A 20,609-nucleotide genomic window follows, 5' to 3' on the forward strand; every position below is an offset into this window, starting at 1 on the left:
CACACTTGATGACTTTAAATCAAAATAATTTTATGAACAGTTAAACATTAAATATATATTAAATATTAAAATACTATATCAATGGATATAATAATCGCAAGAAAATGATAATACAAACTTTATTATGTCATTATTTAGAACGTGTCGAACTAGAAGATTATATAAAAGGAATTTATGTGTGCGTGACTACCTTGTGCAATAAAATTATCGTCCTCTTCGATGATCTTGGTTTAACTAAAGAACTTCTCGATTTTATCAAAACTACCGAGTTGTACAAGATATACGCATAGAGCAATAAATCACTGTTTTAAATCAAAAGACGAATTGCGACGTGTTCTCAGATAATCAACAGTTTTACGCTTTAAATCGTTCAGCGTTTTCCGATTTTCATAATGTTTCTCTCGCGCGCCATAGTGAAATTTATTGAAGTGAAAAAATTAATACGATGATATTAAATGATCCGTAATGTGTACATTCGTTCAATTTTTAGATAAATTACATATTTATTTATTTATTTTTATTCTCTCTATATCAGTTATATACTAAACTTTTCAATTCATTATTAAAAAATGATTCTCTTAAGTCTACTTTAGACTTTTTCTTTAATGCTTCTTTAGACAGTAATTCATATTTTGTGATAAAATTCTACATTTATCATATATTTTAGAATAATAAGAAAAAAGTCAGAACATACACATGTGCAAAATACGTACCCAAAGAATACTTTTAACTATTTAAGAATATTAAAACATATGTTATATAAAATTATGAAGAGAATTCTGTATTAAACTTTAATGCGAGTTATCGTTCAAATTATCATGAAGATCGTCCAAAGTGGATTTAAGATAGCCTTGGCTGCACTCCAGGCATGGAATGACTCGGATATCTCGGAAAGACCACAACCTGTACTCACATACGTGAATCCCTGAGGAGGTAATTTTCAAAATGCAAATTTTAAATTAAAAGTTAAACTAAAAATACTTTAAATTAGATGGGTATATATATATATAATGAATGAGATATAACATATAAATTTCAAAATTGCATTCAAAATGCAAATTTTTAACTAAAAGTTAAACTAAAAATACTTTAAATTAGATGGGTACATGTATAATGAATGAGATATAACATATAGTGAATTCTAATCTTTTGTTTCTTTTTTTCTTAATTAAACTTCTTCGTATTATTTTTTTTCTTTTTATATTATTTTTTTCAAATTTTTTTTAGCAATTTTAACTTTCCTTAATCGATCCTTCCTATTTGATCCTTTTTATTCAATGTTTTACTTTTATTTTTCTTTTTCTCTCTCTCTAGATAGATGTTTCATATTTTAATTTTTCAATCTTTTATGTGTATAATTTTCTTTCTTATTTTTTTATTTTCTAATTATTTTTCTTCAATACATCTTATTTTTAATTTGTCTTTTGATCTCCTTTTTCTTTTTTCTAATATTCTTTTTAGAATCAAATTAAAAATTAAAAACTAATAATAACAAAATTTCTTTCATTTTGAAGCATTTTTTAAATTAATTTAAGCCACGCAATAATAATTGTGTGTGCTCATCTTTATATAATTAAATACTCTTAATATAAAAATTTAATATTCCACATGCTGTATAATATTATTTTTACAGTAATGCTGAACAGATATTATTGTAAATTTCACAAAAGTACCTTAAAATGTTACTTATTAAAATGTTAAAACTTAAACTTATTTTCATTTAAAGAAATTTTTTTATATATATACATATAATGCGTAGATTTTACTTATTCTCAGTATTTTGGGGTCAAGCGTCGATTATCCTTCGAGAAGTTCGACCGAATCGCGCGGTAAAAGATCGTTACTATTCTTCTTGTTCGACCTAGATCAACTACGTGAGTGCTTTAGAATTACACGGCAGCAGGAAGTCGGTAAAAGTTAAGTGCACCGACCATTCGCTGCCGGGGTTCACTGTCAGTGCCATCGTCGCACGAGCAGTTTAAATCCCGATCCCAATGTCGTCCGACGTTACACTACGTCGGTTTCTTCTGTGTTCGAGCGCGACATCATACGCCCAAGTTGGCGTTTGTAACGTGTCAAGATCGTTACACTCGTAGTATATTTCGCCATGAGTTAAACGAATCAGCGTGTCCAGAAATCGTATGAAAAAAAGGAAAAGGAAAGGAAAAAGAGAAAACTCTTGTCGGAGAAATCACAAAGTCTAATATGAAATCGTTTAACGAAATTTAGGAAAGGATTTAAAAAACGCTAAAACATCCCTCGTATCCTCTTGTGATTGTCGCACACCGCCACCACCACCACTGCCTCTCTTCCACGCGCATTCTCGAGCACTCGTCGAATCGACCAAGCGTATCGAATGGTCGAGTAGAAGTAAGAAAAAGCCGAGAAAAAAATAACACACATACACACCACGAGAAATACGCCGACAGCGACCTGAGATCGTGTACCGAAGTCAGTCATGAATCTTATGTTCCGCAAGAACTTCGGCGAGAAGGGACTCGGTGGTGGCGGACTAGGTGGAGGAGGACTAGGGGAAGTTCGGCCTGCTCTGAGCACCACCACTACTTACGGGACCAGCGGGGCCTCATTCGGCCAGATAGGGACGCGTTTTGGCGCTACGCGCGGTGGTATCGGCCAGTCAGTGGTCAGTGGCGTGCGTGGACCCGTACGACGCAGCCGGGAATTCGGATACTTTCCGTTAATGGGCGATCACGAGCACCAGGGACATGGCTACCGTACTCACTTATTCCTATCACCACCTGCAGGTGGGGCACTTGGTTCACCGCCCGAAGAATCGGGCGAGCGACTGGGTCCACCGCCACGCCGCAACTCGGGCTCCCATGTGATTAAATGGGGTGGCGGTGGGCCTGTCAGTTCCACGCAAAGCGGCCAGACTGGCAATCAGATCAGAAGGAAGCAAAATCAGATCGGTCAGCAGAAAGAGCCTTCCGACCCACCAAGTCCGACTGCGTCCAGACAGGTCAGTACATTTAAAATCCATGAGAAACTAACAAGAAGAGATTAAGAAAATAACTTGGATCTTTTCTAAGAGCAAGAGCAGACGACAGATAGATAAAGTGTAACTGTTGTGTAGTTTATAGAAAACAATTCAAAATGATAACATTGTATCGTATGGGGACAAAATGTATTAAATTTTAACAAATATTTATTTGAATAATACAAATTGAATATTCATTTACAATTTACTTAATAAAAAATAATATTTAAATTAATGGTTCTTGTACTAAATATAAATATGTCTTTATATTTAGTAAATATTTAGTTAGCACTATTCAAATAAATGTTTTATTAAAATTTAATACATTTTCTGTATATCCATACATATATTATCAAGGATTTTCTATAAACCACGCAACAATTAATCGACAGTTTTTCTATCATGTGGTTTTGGCCTAACGTTTAACAACGTTTCTAATAAAGTTAAGATTTCTTAATTTAAAATTATTTAAATTTTCCTTTAAATGCGTATTATTTCCGAGCATTTATGCTATTTTTGTAAGCTGCATAGAATATTCCAAAAAAGATAAAAAACAGAGGACTATTTCAATTTATTTATCTATATTAATCTAAAGAAAAACTTGTTAAATAACAATAAATTCATACTGTGGCGTACGATATAAAATAGCACGCCAATAAACTATCAAGGGTATTTATCTCATAATGTGAGTCACGCACGGAAAACTGTTGTAACATGTATATACCCTGTATTTAAGTCTAATTACAGTCATTTGCTCTACACAATCGACCAAACCTGTATGAAAACTGAATTATTAATCTACAATTGCTATGTCGCTCTTTAGGACGTTAGAATTATTCTATTTAACAAGAATGTTGGCGGGTTGTCTCTCGCTGTTCGTTCAATATATCTTGTTACTCGCAAACTGTCATCTACATAAGCGCAAGAAACTTTAACATTTATACATATAGAAAAACAGATCAATTTACCGCCTAATTTATAAGATTATTCAATAACGGTTTTACCTTGTAATTTATACATCATTTTTAAAATAGAAGATAATTCTTTTTTCATATTAAGCGTGCGTGTCAATAATTTTGTGGTTTATTATAGATGTAATTGAATTCAACGCTTAAGTATACGTTTTCTATCATAGGACAAAATTAGTTATATTTCCTAAGAATAAAAGAATTAACTAAGAAATTAAAAGGATATTAATATAATAAATCTCGGGGGGGAAGAGGGAGGAAGACTTCTCGGCAGACTAATTGCTTTCTATTGTCAACGTTATTGAACCAAGTATTATATCGCCATTTCTTATAATAGGCCACAAGATAGCGAAACATTTTGCAATAAAGCAAAATTACAGAGAAAATAAGAGACCGTTTATAGAAGGGAAGACATAAAGTAGCACCTACACGCGCGCTCAAACGGCACGCAAAGTCGTTATCTTATTGCAAGTCTTGCAGACATATAATCTGCAGTGACTCCGAGAACATGCCACAAATTCCTCGCGGCAAATGTTCGTTAATTGTTTACTATCAACCCGTCCAAAACCCGTATCACATTCCATCATCATGTTTTCGTGAACGTTCAGTGCACCGTCTCTACACACAAGAAAAGACATAAGGTCTGTTCTTTTTGACTGAACTTTTGCACAAGTTCATCTTTCTTTTCTCTCCAGGAGAAGAAAAAAAGGAAAACAGATGAACTGGTGCAAAAGTTCAACCGAAAAGAACAGGCCTTATATTTTCGAGCCATAAACACTTTACAATGTAATGTATCTCATCGCTTGGTGCGATTAGGAATTCAGGGTATATTGTTTTATCCTTGTTGTTCATCAAAAATTAAACAAGAATAAAATGATTCATAGATGCAATGAAATTTCTGAACGCAGGGCAGAATTTTACTCTTTTAGTAAAGTAAAATTTAGTAGGAGACTGAAAAGAATAATATTTCATGTTTTTTTTACGTAATAATGTTCTTGATTATGAAATTGAGAAATAATAATGTCACAAACTCGTTAAATTATTATTGTTATAATAATTCTAAACGCGCGCTTGGCTTAGCGCCGAGACACTACCGTGTCTCCAGATAAAACATGTAATCAATTTTAATAAAAATATTTGTTTAAATAGTACTAAACTAAATTTCATTAAATGTAAATAAATATCTATTTGGTACAACATTAATTTAACTTTAATTTTTTTAGTAAATATTTATTTACTGTAAATAAGTGTGTAGTTAGTATTAAAAAAATATTTTAAAATTTTAATAAATTTTTTCTCAGTGTAGTAACATAAATCAAGCAATGCTACACTGTCTGTCACATTTATCTTAGTGCTATAATTATCGCAATTAAACTTAGAAATGCAGTATTGATCAAAAATATTGAAAGAATACGGTAGAAATTCGTTATAAATCTCTTGCTAAACTTCTCGCGTGATCGAAAAGAACGTGCTGAACGTGCGAGATATAAGTGCGGAAATTCACGATTGAAGTATCGCTGCAGCTTTCACGATCTGACAAAGACCGCAGTGTCGTGCAGTAACCTGTGACCTTTACGATGCGCACCGTGGACATTTACCATCATGTGTACTAAACGCAATGTGATTAAATATCCAAACACGCATGTTGACACACTTTTTCTATGTATTGATTGAACTTGTGACTGCAGCAAATGCATTCCAATGCAGAAAACACTATCAGCGCACATTACGTACTGCAACATGTAATGCAGAAAATCTGCACTTTAAAGGTACATACAAAACGAGCATGATTTGTTAATTAATTTTTTATTTTCTATTTATTTAAAATTAATATATGTAATATATAACAAATATTTATCATTTAATAGTTTACTGTAGGTTTGCACGCGCATAAAGACAAAATAAAAATTGAAAGAAATGTCAAATGATTTTCTCTATATAAAAAACAAAATAAATTATACATTGTGGACATGTTTAATAAATAGAGAATCTAATTAATATCTAATTAAAATTGTAAAGCTCAATTAGAAAAATTTCATTAAAAATGTCATAGCATAAATTTAATTTACAATTAACGAACTAGAGTATATTTGTAATATCAGTTTTAAAAAATTTCTTTTTTTATATCTTTTTCAAATTTTTTATATCAAATTTTCCTTATATTATATAAAAAAATCCATCTTAAGAAGTATATTATTTTCGGAAAAAATACTATGAAAAGTTTGTGCCAAATATTTTCAATGACACATTGGTAAATTAGCAGTCTGATTAATCGGGCATTATACATATATGCTGTTTGTTTATGCTGTATACATCTTGAGTATATTGAGGATTGAAAAAGTACAGCAAACATTTCCCAATGGAACTATTATTGTGAAATAGTCGGCATTCGATGCCTTAATTAATGTTATATATATATATTATATATATATATACATATATATACACATGCTCAATGTGTGTGACATGACATTCGGAATTTAACAGCTGTTTGGCATAAGCTAATATAGAGTGAACCACAATGGAATGCAATGCATGAGTCGACAGCTTGTTCATAGATGATTAAACTCTTTGGTTGTGCTATTTTAATTTGATTATCGAAGTAAAGTTATATGTAAGTTATATACAAACGTCGGTGCGTATCGTGCGTGCAATCGCAATGCAAGTAGAAGTTTTGCCATAGTTACTACAACGTTATGCGACATACTATTTTTATACACTAAACAGCATGCAAATTGTTATTGATCGTGGAAGTTTTTCGCCGCATGTGTACATTTCGCACAATATTAACGATGTGCACACATGTATTTCCTATGCATGCACTGTTACAATGTACAATATTAAATTCATAGTGTGCACATCTCTGTATACAGGAAGACACGAAGGGTATTCTTGTAATAATTTATAGCGAAAACATGACTGTACGATAAAAATTTTAATAATAAAGTTGATTAGAATATATTACAATAAAAACTGAAGTTTTATTTTGTATAATATAAAAAGAAATAAAAACGATAAATTTATTATTCTTCTAAAATATATTTTCTCAATGCATTCCTTCTACTCAGTCTCATGGTTACCGGTCGTGGGATGAAAAATTACGAAGCAATGTAATCAATCGCTAACGTCGAGTGCATTTGCAAAGTTGACATGCAACGTAAATCGCATTGCACAAACTTCAAACGTGAGCTGTAAGTTGTCAGATCTACGAGACTTTACGTGAAACGACGGGAAAAACGGTGACCAAGCCGAAACTACGACGATAACTGAGCTTTGACGCAAGTAGTAAAAGACAGTCGAGTCAGACTCGAACGCTTACGTGCAAACATCGGCAGCGACGTTCTGCCTACATCCACGGCCTATTTTCATTTTATTTGGACACGTGTTACCTTGACATCTTTACTATTACTGCTATAAACGTATTTGCAAGATATGTCTATGCTCGTGAATTTACCGCACATGTTGCATACATTGGGATACCTCTTGGCGCTTTTATCTTTAATCCTACAAAGATGATATCTACAATCTCATAAGCCAACATTGATTCTTTTAAGCGCAGTAAAATGTTTTAACTTTATAAGATAATTAGAAAATATAATGTAGAATTTATTTCGTATCCGTAAATGTAAAAAAAATCTTTTTCTCATTAAAAAAATTTATAGCAACATCGTCAATCTGAGATCACATCAAGATGAGTTTTTATTTTATGCATATTTCGAATAATGTTTCATATACTCATTTCTAGTAAAATCTGACTATCAGTAATGAAATTACTGATATTCGTATTAGACTTTACAACAACCTTATGTATTAGACTTTACAGTAAGAGATATTAAATGTGTGCGAGACTAATTCTGTTTCTCATGATATGTAGACGATAGTAGACGTTATCTAGTATAATTTTTATATTTAGTATACATACATATTTAGTATAATTTTTAAATTATGTTATCGTTTTGCAGGTATCCTTCAGCGGAAATCGTACTTCCGGTACCTACACACCTCTCGTAGTTTCTGGAAACAGCCCGCCACGAGGCGAACCAATCTCTTTGGCCACTTTGGACCGTGACTGCTTTATTATACCTCTCGCTTCTCTCGAACGTTTTTTACCAGCTGGTGTACCAGTAAGTTGATAAAATATATATATATATATGTTTTTTTAAGAAAAACATATAACTATAGAATTAGTGGAAAGTAAAAACGCGCAACATTATCTTTCCTTTTCAAACAACAAATATATCAAATGAATAATGAGATGCTCACCTTACAGTTGCTCCTTTCGTTGCTTGATGCCTTCTTGGCCTCTTCTTCCTCTCTTATTTCCCCGTTATTGTTTTTTTCTGGTATACACAATATCTATACATGCAGAATATACTAATTATTATATTATATACATAATAATATAATCACGCATGTAAACATTAAGAGCTAGAATACAATGATAACATTGCACTTTGTACGGCACTTGGTCCCGCGCGACATTAATCGCACGCGACGCACACTTCATATTCCCAAAGGACACGATTATAAATCGCTTATTTGCTAGAACAACACAACTTAAAAAACAAAGTTTAATTCTTAGAAAACAAATTTCAATTTTTAAATCATTAAAATTTTATAATATTAATTTTGGAATACAATTTTGGTAATAACTGTAAAAGAATAAAAGTACGTGTTCTTTATTTTTTCTTTAAGTTTCCATTCTTTTTCTACATGCAAGGAATTAAAAAAATAACAATTTTTGCTGTAGCAAAGGAGCGATATTTTAATTCGCATATCGTGAAAGGAATTAGTAAAATTTAAAAATTTGCTAATTAAAATTTCAAAGTATTGTAATATTCAAATTTTAAATCATTGTAAAGCAATGTTACTTAATGTTTTCATTAAGAGTAGATTAATTTGAAGTATCACAGAAAGTATCAAGAAAATACAGAGCAATTTATATAAATCAAATAAATAAAAAATCATTCTTTTTCTCAAGCAGTTTTTAAATTTTATAAAATTGGTGTACCATACAGTAAAATATAATTTAATGCTGCTTGTCAAATTGGAAAATATTAAAATGAAAATATTTAGTACAATTGATAAATGTGTAATTAAAAATTCTGAGCAAGCATAACATTTGCTGAAATTAGAATGGTCAAGCTATTGGCCTTAGACTCTTGCGAGATGCGACCTTCCTTACGAATATCTAAAAATAGATAAAATGTGTCTACTAGAGATACTAGAGATGTCTAAAATAAAGCGTAGTAAATCACGATTCTGAAAAATGATATTTAATAAAACAGTAATTACATAATTATATCTTAATACTTGTAAAAGAGACAAAATTTATATAAAAAATTCGGCGTGCAATTTAGGGGGACTACGTATATTAGTTAATTATTAATTTAATTTAATATTCGTGATAGTACCGCGGTAGTTTATATGTAAGCGATTAAAAGATCCAAGCTAGACTGTTATAGGCTTCGTATTTGTATTAGTTATGTTCTTATACATTAACGGTCTTTAATATTGAATATTATATAAAAAAGCTGTTAAAAATATTTTTGCTTTTTTACTCGCTCGGATAATAATTACGATTCACTTCAAATAATAATTACGACAAATCAAATTACAAAAAAAATTAATAGAGTACATAAATTATAAATTACGCGTAATTGATAAAATCTGTGTACTCTACTCCACTTTCTTTGTAATTTGATTTTTATCGTTTATCAAAGCATGCTCCTGTCGCTGATAAGAAGAGACCGGGAAGTCCTCTGTCGGTTCTCGAGGTTGAGGATCCGAAACAATGTGTTCTCGCGCATTTCATGACGCCACTAGAACCTCTGGACCCGCTAATGGAATCTCCAGTGTCTCGACCGTTAGTCTTACAACGCGACACCGCTGCGGAACTAGTCGCCGAGATAGCACCCTCTGCTTCGCAAAGTATTTTACTTACAAATATGGAGAAGAACGGTAAGTAAAATCAGATTACCTACATTTAAAGACAGCGAGATAACGACAACAAATACTTTTTAAGACCGTTTAGCTGAATTTTCGTGTGTTTCAGCGGACTTCCCGTTTATTACGTATTATCTAATAAATAAGCAGAGCACGGACCCTGTAGATTTTTACAACGAAGTGCAATGCGCGGCTCTACGTAAGTTCGATCCTCGAGATCTTAGATACGCTGCCAGTCACACGTTAGATCTGTTCAACGAGGTAGCGACCATCGCGAGACCGCCGCTCGAACCACCCGGTGGAAGACCACCTATTCCATCCACCGGTTATATAGTATCGATTTTTAAAGTTTTTGAAGGTGATGATGGCCTCAAATTTGAACAAAATTGGCTCTATTGGACAGGTAGGTGTTATGATTAAAATTGAAAATAATTTAAAACTAACCTGTGTGATGCGCGAAGTAGCAGAGTGTTGTAATAGAGACTGGTCTGTAAAATACATATATATTTAAATTAAAGTCTTATGCAATATAATAATTACTGTATAATTTTCAAACTCTCTAAATTCTTTGGAGTGAAAGTTTATTCTAAAGAGCAAAAATTGAGACAATTTTGAAAAATATAAAAGTGTATATAAAAATATAAAAAGGCCTCCCTACATGGTTAGTAATACTGAGTCAGTATTACTGATCAATATTACTGACAGTATGCATTAGTTTTTACAATCTTATACGATTAGGGCCCATATTCTGTACACGGCTATCGACAGTTGTCGGTGTCGTTAAGTAGCGATAGCCAATAAGAATCGCACTTTTCTCCTAGAACAGTCCTTACCATTGGCTATCGCTACTTAACGACACCGACAACTGTCGGTAGACGTGTACAGAATATGGGCCCAGGTATTATTGATAATATTTCACTTTATTTTGACGTGATTTGACGTATATTATTATCTATGGCGACATGGATCTTAAGGAAAAAGCATGTATTTAAATCCAAATCATTGTCAGTATTCTATGTCAATCCATTAATATTAACCACACACAATCAATAATATTGTCAATATTCGTTGATACTGACAGTATTACTGACTGCGTACAGAGGCCTTTAGAGAGAATCGAGAGAACCTCGGAGAGAACAAAAGCTTGCTAAATATTAATTTTTATAAAATTTTATAAATAAAAATTTATTTTTATTTTTTCCGATTATAAACATATTGAAACATTTGTATGTTTCCATCAATATTAAACCTCTTCTATGAATATTTTATAAAATATTTCAAATATTTATGTGATAATAATATAACGCGATATCGTGCAAACAATTTCATAAACAATATAAATAATAAGGTACTCACTTAAACTTAAAGTTAAATAAATAATAAGGTACTCACTTCATAGTTGTCCTACATTTGCTTCATGCTTCATCTGGTCTCATCCTCTTTCCATGTTGCTGCTCTTTTTTTATGTGGTACACACAATACCTACAATATACATTAATATTAATTGTTAGTATAATCATGCATGCAAAATCAGAATACAACGTGCGGTACTTTACACTGTACTCTCATTCAATCGCGACATTAATAGCACGCGACGTACACTTTATATTATCAAGAGATTAAATAGCTTATGTGGCAGAAGAACAATAACACAAAAAAGTCTACCGTGCGTGAAATATGATTTGCCGTACTTATAATTATCGAAGATGGTTAGATTGCGAGCAACTTGAACAACAGATTTCGATCGAATAAATCTCGCGAAATATACACTTTTGCTATTAACCTTCAATCGAGCGTCAAACTTACGTTAATGTGCAGTGGATGAATATCGAAACATGACGCCTGCATTTAGAAATTAAACGATGCTGCTTATCAGAGCTCACTCGAAGTTCATCCGCGGGCGTGAAGTTCCGTTAACAAAGATGGCCGCCAACTTTACGCGCGAAACGATAGAAATTGCATGCAATGGCAATAAGACGCGCGATAAATCGTTCGAAAATATTAAACGCGAATTTCAATGTCGCATGTGTAATATATTCTTTCGAATGCGTAAATCTTCCGCGAGATACACGTATTGTTGAATAAACGACCATTAGGGATATAGATATTACAATTTTTCGAGCTATTCGAGCACCTGTTCAGCGCGGACGGTCCGTGTATTACTCCGCACATTTAAACTGAACAAATTGTAGGCCTGTTCTTTTCAGCTGAACTCCTTGCATGATTTATCTTCTCTCTTTTTTCTTTAACGTAGAAGAAAAGGAAGATGAACTGTGGTCAGGAGTGCAACAAAAAGAACAGGTTTTGTGACTTTTGCAGTCAGGAGTGGGAAATAGAGCGATAGTCAATCAATTTACCGCTTTTCCATAAAAGCGAAGGGATGATTGGTCAATTTCGCGCGGCAAGCGTTCCCGCCACTTATGAATCACACGTAACTTTTTCTCTGAAGTAAAAACGTGAAAAATGAAATTGATAAATTGTTATGTATGTATATATGTACATCTATGGTGAAAAAATTTGCTGAAATTATTCCACGTTTTGGAACATTTCATAGAAATAATCTTTTCTTTCAAAAGTGCACATGTGTACTCGTTTCTTGTGATTCAGATCTGATAATCCTGGACGCGGATATAAATGTTAAGTTTAAGTTTAAATAATAACTTTCAGCATCGCCAATGAAATAATTGTCATCCGTGAACATCGCGACGAAATAGCAATTTGTACTTTCCGTTATCATACGACTTTAAATTGCTCTTTCTTGTGTATGTAAGTAAATTAATTACGCCGATTGCTTATCTTAAGAAACGATTGCCCGTGCCATCTCGAATAGCTCACGAGTCGTTAATCACAGTAATTGATCGATTGCGTGAACTCACAATAATTGATGATTCGTAGAGAATGATTGTGTCTAATTTCCGCAATCACTTATTTGCCGTTCCAAAAGTATAACAACACAACGAGAGGGAATGAACCATGCATCGCTATATCTGTTCGCTCGAGCCAAGCCCCGCAAATGATAACAAAGCGTGAACACCGCATGCTGTGTATATAGACACAAATCACGTCATGCTAAACAGTTGTACGAAATATTTTACATACGAAATGCGAATATCAGGGAACACAACAGTGTCTCAGTGCTAAGAGCACGAGCATTATAATAATGCAACGAGAGATAACTATCATTGCTATCCATCCGCACGAGCCATGCCGCACAAACAGTATATGTGTCGTGTTAAGTAAACAATTATACAAAATATCCTCTGCATACTCTAAAACTTTTAGAAAAGTTGTTTGTGAATCCCACTATGAAGAGTGAAATTTAGCGTACTTATAGATTGAAAAGTGAACCATTCTTTTATAAAATTAGCTCAATTATCATTCTTTAAAGTGAGATTCTACTTCAAAGAATTTAGGAAGTATAAAATGTTCACCGAATTCATTTCTCTTCCTTAAAATTGGAAAATTAATTTTGAGATTATTATATCGCACGTTTCGCATTTTACTTTAAAAAGTGTCGTTAATATACATATGTATGTATAATATAGTCTTATTTTGTAATAAATGTGTTCTTATCTTGTGAATTAGACGACACTAATGAATCCATAAAATAATAAGATAACTTGCTTATACAAACATATTATACTAAAAAAATATAATTATATATAACATATATGTTGATAAAGAAATTTGATAATAAAGAAGTAAATAGCTGAGTAATTATTTTATTTCAATAAGAATTATTAAATATGTTTAATACTTACTTAAAGAATAAAATTTTTCTTTATTTCCAGTTTTTCGCAAAAATATTTGTGTAAAAATAAAATTTTATCGTTATTTTTAAAATTTTGATATATTTTATAATTGTATGTGAAAAAAAAAACGAATTTAGTGAATAAATAATTGTAGTTTTAATAAGAAAATGTGATTTTAAAACGCTACGGCACAGAATGTAGTGTTTTAGTCTCATTAATTCAATTTATTAAAATTATATTTTTTCTTAGGATTAAAAGTATAACTTTAATCAATCTAAAGAATATCATGTTAAATATTAATATAAAGATTAATCTTATAATCATACACAAAATAAATATTTTATACAAAATCTATAAAATGTTTTATCTATACAAGTACAAATAATTACACAAATAAAGAAGCAAATTTATTATTCTATAGTGTATCAAGACATTATATTAGCATTTATCGTGTTGCAGGCGCGCGGATGATGTATCGATACTTGCCAAAAAGCGTGGGTCTCAGACGTATTACTTTGCACAAATCGATGTCACAAGGCGATAAGATGTATCTGTTGATCTGCGAGTGTTCGCAGCTACAAGACAATCTATCCGCTGCGGCAATACTTCTGCCGGCACTTCGTGCACGTCTGTGCGGATACACCGGACTTTACAGACCTTCCGTATGCTTTTGATTCCTCACCCAGCTGTTAGAGTCTGCGAGAAGCATCCTTTCGAATCGCGTTACGTATAACTCTGCAGAAAAATCCAAACGAAATGGTGTCGTATCAAATTTCAATGTTTTACTTCACGATTCTATTTTTAACTAAACAAATCCATACCAATTCTTTGAGTTAATAGTGAAACAATATCGACAAGCAATGGTATCGATCAGCATTTCTATTTTTAATCAGAATTAATTTTGATTGCAGGAACATGATTAATATTATAACGGAAGAGAAGACGCGATACTAATTTGCAGGAACTGATGATATATCGTCGCAAATATCGTTAACAAACGAGACACTGTGATTTCTTATCGTACTACCTATTATAAGGAGCGCAACTTCGTATACGCTTTAGACGAGTCTCGTCGATAATTGACGAGACGGCCTGCATGCTCGATTAGATATGCAACTGAACCTATTTGTATTTTTCGACTTTACTATCTCGTTCATTACGCAAGCGAGCATTGCCCAAGTAGGGTCACCGAACGAAACGAAAATGAAATGTATACAGAAGGAATAGTAATAAAATTAATAGGTTGCAGAAAGTATATTATAACATATATACGTAATATAAAATATAAAACGGGTGTCCGATCCATCTCATACAGATGAAACGCCAAGGACTCTCGACATTTAATTTCCTGAAAGAACATTCTATGTATTAACATGGAAAAGTTAATGATATACGCGTGTTGCCGATTATAGAGACGTTTGGTCATCCTACGGGCATCGCAATATACAAGCATAACGATATTCGCAACATACTTTTATTACTATTGATAACTATCGAATAATCGCTAATTACATATCATACTCGATAAACTGTGATATTTGAACCAGCAGCGTATATATCACAATGGAAAACTCCTCCTGAAAACCTATTCTTGAAAATGCTACTCTTGAAATCAATTTAGGTGACTTAGGCACAAGGTAGTGGAACTTCGAAGGCCAACGCGGTAGAACGTAATAACTTCAAGTCCTTTATCGATTATCTCAATATTTGATATTATATGTATATCCGTATACACGGATTTTATGCTCGCGAAATTCGATCGGCAGATGTTTCATGTGTGTGTGGATAAGTTACATTTAAAAAAATAGAAATTTGAATGAAATATATTTTTTATTTCTAATTGTTTTACTTTTCCCTTTTTTCCATTCTGTGTAAAATAAAAAAAATAAATCTTATTTCAAACAATAATTATATCACGTCTGAAGGGGAGCAGATAAATAAAATATACATATTATCTTATTTGAGAGAAGATTTAATAATCTTGTATGATTTAATAATATTTTCTTGACGTCTTAATTATTTTTTTAAAGGAACTTAAAAATGTACAATCGTATAAAAATAATTTTTATTTGAAATCATAGTTCAATTTAAGCTAAGCAATTCAAGAATTTGTACTTTATTCACATACAATATAAAGATTCTTTCCATATATACGGGAGAGAGATGAGAGTAAAACAAATATGCGCGGGAAAAGCTTACAAATCCCATTTTTAGGTGCCTATTTTAGAGAGTGAAAGAGTAGCGTGAGTTGGCATTGTAGTACAAAAAGAATTGTATAGCCAATATACGCTTGTTGCATACAGACAATAGATAAGGCAATTACGCAGGCGTGATTGTCATTGTAGATTTATACAATAAGAAATACAAGTAATAAAATACAAGACCTATATAATGGCGTACTTTATCATACGCTCGAACCGTATACTCGCTGAACACAAAGTGGAACAAAATGCTCTTAACGTAATAGAAAAAAAAAAGAGAAGTTAGAAAATTTCGCAATTTTACTGTGATCATACGCGTATCATGTTCGATACACGCATCCATGTGTGCGATTCAACACGACAAACAAGTGCAATATTATAAAATATGACAAATGCTACAATGAGCCAATATTGTCCAGTCTATATGTATAAATCATGGAAAAGAAAAACAGTACATTATAATTCAAATGCGTCAATAAAATATTTGATCAATTGCATAATTCTCTTTTCTCATCATTATACAATTATACTGAAACATAAATTCCGATTATACATGGTATTTTGCACATATGTAGGGAAATTTTAATTATTTTTAAAAACGCTGGACATCGTAACTCTTTCAGTAACCAATTAAATACAAGAGCTTTAACAGATAATTTAAGTTAGAATTTGAATTTTAATAATTTACATTTATTATTAAAAATAATTTTATTAATTTTTATTATACTATATCAAATTTTGTATTTATCATTACAAAACTCAAAAAAATTAATATAGAATGTTTTTCCACAAAATTAATAAAACATATTTTTAATTTGTGATACTGAAGAAAAAGAAGTACTGAAAGAGTTAAAATATGACCGTTTTTGTTCTTCGAGAAGAAAAACTTTTGCCTACACACAAAAAGAACTTTTGCTCTATATAGAGGAGTACACCTCCTCAAAGTAACAAGCATACGAAGCTTCATATTTCTCAATTAGGCCTGGCAACAGATTATCAAGGGAGTAAGAATATCTCTGGATATCAGGATACGTAAATAAATGTGATGAATTGTATGATACATTGTTACTTCGCAAGTATAATAGATTTATTAAATCGTGTACAACGAATAACAATAAACTACTTCTAACATTAAACGTTATATATATAGGTGATTTTTCCCTTCCTTATCAATAAAACATAAAACATATACGATTATAGCTTCTTAAGTTCTTTTTGTATTTAATATATATACATTTGACATTTATTCACAAAATATCTGATAGAAAAAGGATATAATTTTCTATTAAAACATAAATTATATAATTATATAATTATATTATATACATATATTCATTTTGATACTTAATATCCTTTAGGACCTCTAAACCGCCGTTTACCATCAATCTGTGAGAAAGTAAAAAGTAAAGCTACATACATTATATACGACATACATATTCCATATAAGACTTCTCCAAAGAACAGGAATACATCTTCTTTCCTGATATTAGAATGATATTCCTGATATTGAATATTTAGAAATTATGCAAATCCGTTTATACTTACTATAGAATGTTTACAGTCAAAGAATGTTCTATGTAAAGCAAAACATTCATCAGGAACTGTACCATCGTACGATCTAAGACAATCTTTGGGGGTACGTTTGTACTGTCAAAGAAAATAATGTTTTGTTAAACAATAGGGAGGACAATGTGTTATGTTTTTAATATATACGTCAGACTAGTTTAAAAACCGGAAGCTTTGAGTATGATCAAATCCATATAAAGATAATTATCGATATTATTAAAAAATATATATAAATGACAACAACAAAAATAGAAAGAATAAAGAGATAAAATTTTAGAGAATTATTTTTACAGATTCTATGCACAAATAATTTTTTTGAGAATATAATACTCCAGACTAAAAAATTTGGAAATCGAAATTGACAACTTTAGATATGATTGAATCTATATTGATAGATCTAATTAATCGATTAAAAATATAAAAAATTAAGACAAAAATGGAGAGAATAAAAAACAAGATGTATTATTGTCGTAAAACTACTCATACATAAAAAAATTAAGTTGTAGCGGCATTATAGGTTATGGCAGTTTCGTGTTCACTTACGATTTTACAACAATCGCTTTGAAGCAAACACATTTTGAGATCCGCGCGAATGTTCGCGCATCGGGATTTATCTTTCAACGTTTCACCCTCTTCCTCATATCGCATCATCTTGAATAATACTTGATTTCCACGATTGCCGAAAACACATTGCTCAGACGCTCATTCTCATATCCCATCCGCTTTGATTTGCTTATGCCTCCTACAGCCTACAGCCACAACCTCAATGCAATATGTCTAACCTAACCTAACTCGATTCTCGAATCGGTACACAATACACAACACAAGTTTCTTGCAGCTTGTCAGCTTGCTTGCCTCGTAAGTAAATATACGTCCCCATCTGTCATCTGTAACAGCATACTTCTTGAACATCATATGCATACGTGAATAAACGTTAAAAGGGTGAACTTATTCCAAGCATGATCACATTATGCCGCAAAAATTAATGAATTCGACGTTCGAGGAACAAAAAAGTGTTAGGTAATTTTTAAGGTTATGATTATCTGATTATAATTTTGTCACATTTTATTATTTATATAAACTTCTTGCAACATGAACATAAGTAACATTACATACAATAAATTTGTAAATAACATCAATTGCAATTAAATAGTGCTTATAGAAAACATGTTTTTTTTTACAATGTAGAAAATAAATTAATACCATAAAAATGGAAATTTTTTTTAAATTAAGAATTATTAAAACATACTTTTTAATAATAAAATAAACTCTCAGACAGACGATCCATCTGCGTGGAAGAGAAAGTTCCCCACATTATGTATTTTTACATTCTGATGACGAAGATAGCGCAGATGAGGATATTATTTCTTTGCAAACTATTAAACGACCTACATCGTTACGTCGAAAAATTCAGGTGATCAATGTACAAGTAAAACCTGAAGATACTCTACAGGCATTAGCTCTTCGATACAGATGTACAGTGAGTAGAAAAACATAATACGTGGCATAAAGATATTTTTTATTTGAACATCACTTATATTTCTTTTCTATGTTGAAGAGAAAAATAAACTGTGTAAGAAGTTTAAATAAAAAGAACAAATCTCATATTTTTGTTTTCTTTTATTCATATAATATATATTTGCATAATTTTAGATGTACAGTAGTAAGAAATTGTGTACATATACGTGACATAAAGATATGTAATTATATCCTTAATGCTTTTATTCATAATATGCATCGCAAAATTTTAGATATCTGAACTAAAAAGAATTAATAAAATCGACAAAGAGAATGAAATATACGCTAAGCCTTATATTAAGGTTCCTGTACAACCATTTTCTATTTTAACTGAGACGTCGTATGAAAGTCAAGGCAATAATGCTATTATCACATCTGAGCAATGCCAAGAAGAAGCACCTGCGACAACGAATGAACAATTGATATATTTAAACACCACATCGACAAGCACGGAGTCCTCAAACACGGAAATTAATACAATCATACTGAATTCAGTATGTGAACCGTTATCATCTTACAACAGTGCCAATGCGCCTGAAATTTTTCACACGGAACACGATGCGTTACTTGAAGATGTTGAGAATACAGGAACAGCTGAATCCTGTGAAACAAATATGTTCAAATGTTCGGGCGATAATTGGGGATTGTCCTGGACACAATTGTTGGTATTTTCGTTACTATTAAGTTTTGCAGGACCTATTATATACATACTTTATATAGCGGAATATTCAACTAAAACAAATATAACTGTAAATAATTGATATTTCGTGTAAAGTAATATATAAGGATAGTCATAGGATAAGAATTTATACTTTGCAAATAGACATACCTACATAATTTTTAAATTGAATAAAAAACTGAATTTTTATGATTTTCTAATCATAAATGTAATTATTCTTTTACATATTATATAGATTTTAAAAAAACAATTTGCCAGCGTTTTGTTAGCAATTGAAACTACACAATTTGTACAGTTATATATTTAAATCTCTATATCGAAAATATATATATTTTCTTATCCTATTTTTACATCATAACAGTTTGTTCAAAGTTTTAGAACTGTTTTTTGTATTGAGTGAGATCTTTTTATAGTTATAACTACTATTAATGCAATTGGTAAATTCTAATATTAAATAATAAGATGTATTAAAATTATAACATTTTTTATGCAAAGAAGTTATTAAGTTACTAAGTAACTAAGTTACTATACCAAACATAATTGTGATAAATTTGTGACAAAATTAATTTAATAAAAATAATTGAAATCAATAGAAAATAGTATAAAAAATATTGAATACATAAAAAATATTTAGATAAATATTGGTGCCTTTATAACTCGAACTCTCTATTGTTGATCTGTAAAATTTTAATATAATACTACAAAATAAATCTGTCATACTTTTGTGACTGGAAATATTTAAATTATTGAATATTGTAGATTAATTCAACAATATTAATAGCCACATATCACACAATTATATGAAATTAATTTTTACGTAACAAACTATTATCTTTATTATAAACTTTGACATATTATTATTAAATATATATCTTTTTTTTTTTTTAAATTAAATATTTTTATAATTTATCATACAATATGTACATGCCAAAATACTTGTAATTATTTTTATATATGTTAATACTTCTTGTTACAAAATGC

The 20,609-nt window shown here is 31.0% G+C and overlaps 3 protein-coding genes across 5 annotated transcripts; 2 read left to right on the forward strand and 1 right to left on the reverse strand.

Annotated features, from left to right (window-relative positions):
• The first annotated feature begins 1,879 nt into the window (after positions 1-1,879).
• On the forward strand, positions 1,880-15,484 carry LOC108778312 (uncharacterized). 3 transcript variants are annotated; one of them, XR_001940845.1, is made up of 6 exons: positions 1,880-2,980; positions 7,929-8,090; positions 9,690-9,927; positions 10,022-10,315; positions 14,124-14,423; positions 14,558-15,484. XR_001940845.1 is itself a non-coding variant. In XM_018545449.1 (5 exons), the coding sequence occupies exons 1-5, from the start codon at positions 2,459-2,461 to the stop codon at positions 14,336-14,338; spliced, it is 1,431 nt and encodes a 476-aa protein (XP_018400951.1). In that variant the 5' UTR covers positions 1,880-2,458; the 3' UTR covers positions 14,339-15,484. The 3 variants fall into 3 exon arrangements, 1 of the variants encoding a protein (XP_018400951.1); XR_001940844.1 differs by having other exon boundaries at positions 14,576-15,484; XM_018545449.1 differs by having other exon boundaries at positions 14,124-15,484.
• Positions 15,485-17,209: 1,725 nt separating this feature from the next.
• On the reverse strand, positions 17,210-18,188 carry LOC108778392 (cytochrome c oxidase assembly factor 5). Its single transcript, XM_018545565.1, has 3 exons — positions 17,975-18,188; positions 17,411-17,512; positions 17,210-17,251 (listed from the first exon to the last, which is right to left on the reverse strand). Exons 1-3 carry the CDS (start codon positions 18,080-18,082, stop codon positions 17,210-17,212), a joined length of 252 nt encoding a protein of 83 aa, XP_018401067.1. The 5' UTR covers positions 18,083-18,188.
• Positions 18,189-18,228: 40 nt separating this feature from the next.
• Positions 18,229-19,774, forward strand: LOC108778391 (lysM and putative peptidoglycan-binding domain-containing protein 3). Its single transcript, XM_018545564.1, has 3 exons — positions 18,229-18,451; positions 18,707-18,911; positions 19,183-19,774. Exons 1-3 carry the CDS (start codon positions 18,402-18,404, stop codon positions 19,708-19,710), a joined length of 783 nt encoding a protein of 260 aa, XP_018401066.1. The 5' UTR covers positions 18,229-18,401; the 3' UTR covers positions 19,711-19,774.
• Positions 19,775-20,609: the final 835 nt, after the last annotated feature.

This window comes from Cyphomyrmex costatus, unplaced genomic scaffold, assembly GCF_001594065.2.
Source record: "Cyphomyrmex costatus isolate MS0001 unplaced genomic scaffold, Ccosl1.0 scaffold5, whole genome shotgun sequence".
NCBI lineage: Eukaryota > Metazoa > Arthropoda > Insecta > Hymenoptera > Formicidae > Cyphomyrmex > Cyphomyrmex costatus.

Coding starts and splice junctions, on each gene's coding strand:
- LOC108778391 (XM_018545564.1), top strand. CDS start 18,402: ATGCCGCAAAAATTAATGAATTCGACGTTCGAGGAACAAAAAAGTGTT. Junction 18,452..18,706: donor GAGGAACAAAAAAGTGTTAG/GTAATTTTTAAG, acceptor ATAAACTCTCAG/ACAGACGATCCATCTGCGTG. Junction 18,912..19,182: donor CTCTTCGATACAGATGTACA/GTGAGTAGAAAA, acceptor GCAAAATTTTAG/ATATCTGAACTAAAAAGAAT.
- LOC108778312 (XM_018545449.1), top strand. CDS start 2,459: ATGAATCTTATGTTCCGCAAGAACTTCGGCGAGAAGGGACTCGGTGGT. Junction 2,981..7,928: donor GTCCGACTGCGTCCAGACAG/GTCAGTACATTT, acceptor ATCGTTTTGCAG/GTATCCTTCAGCGGAAATCG. Junction 9,928..10,021: donor TACAAATATGGAGAAGAACG/GTAAGTAAAATC, acceptor CGTGTGTTTCAG/CGGACTTCCCGTTTATTACG.
- LOC108778392 (XM_018545565.1), bottom strand. CDS start 18,082: ATGATGCGATATGAGGAAGAGGGTGAAACGTTGAAAGATAAATCCCGA. Junction 17,513..17,974: donor AAAGCGATTGTTGTAAAATC/GTAAGTGAACAC, acceptor TTTCTTTGACAG/TACAAACGTACCCCCAAAGA. Junction 17,252..17,410: donor TTGACTGTAAACATTCTATA/GTAAGTATAAAC, acceptor ACTTTCTCACAG/ATTGATGGTAAACGGCGGTT.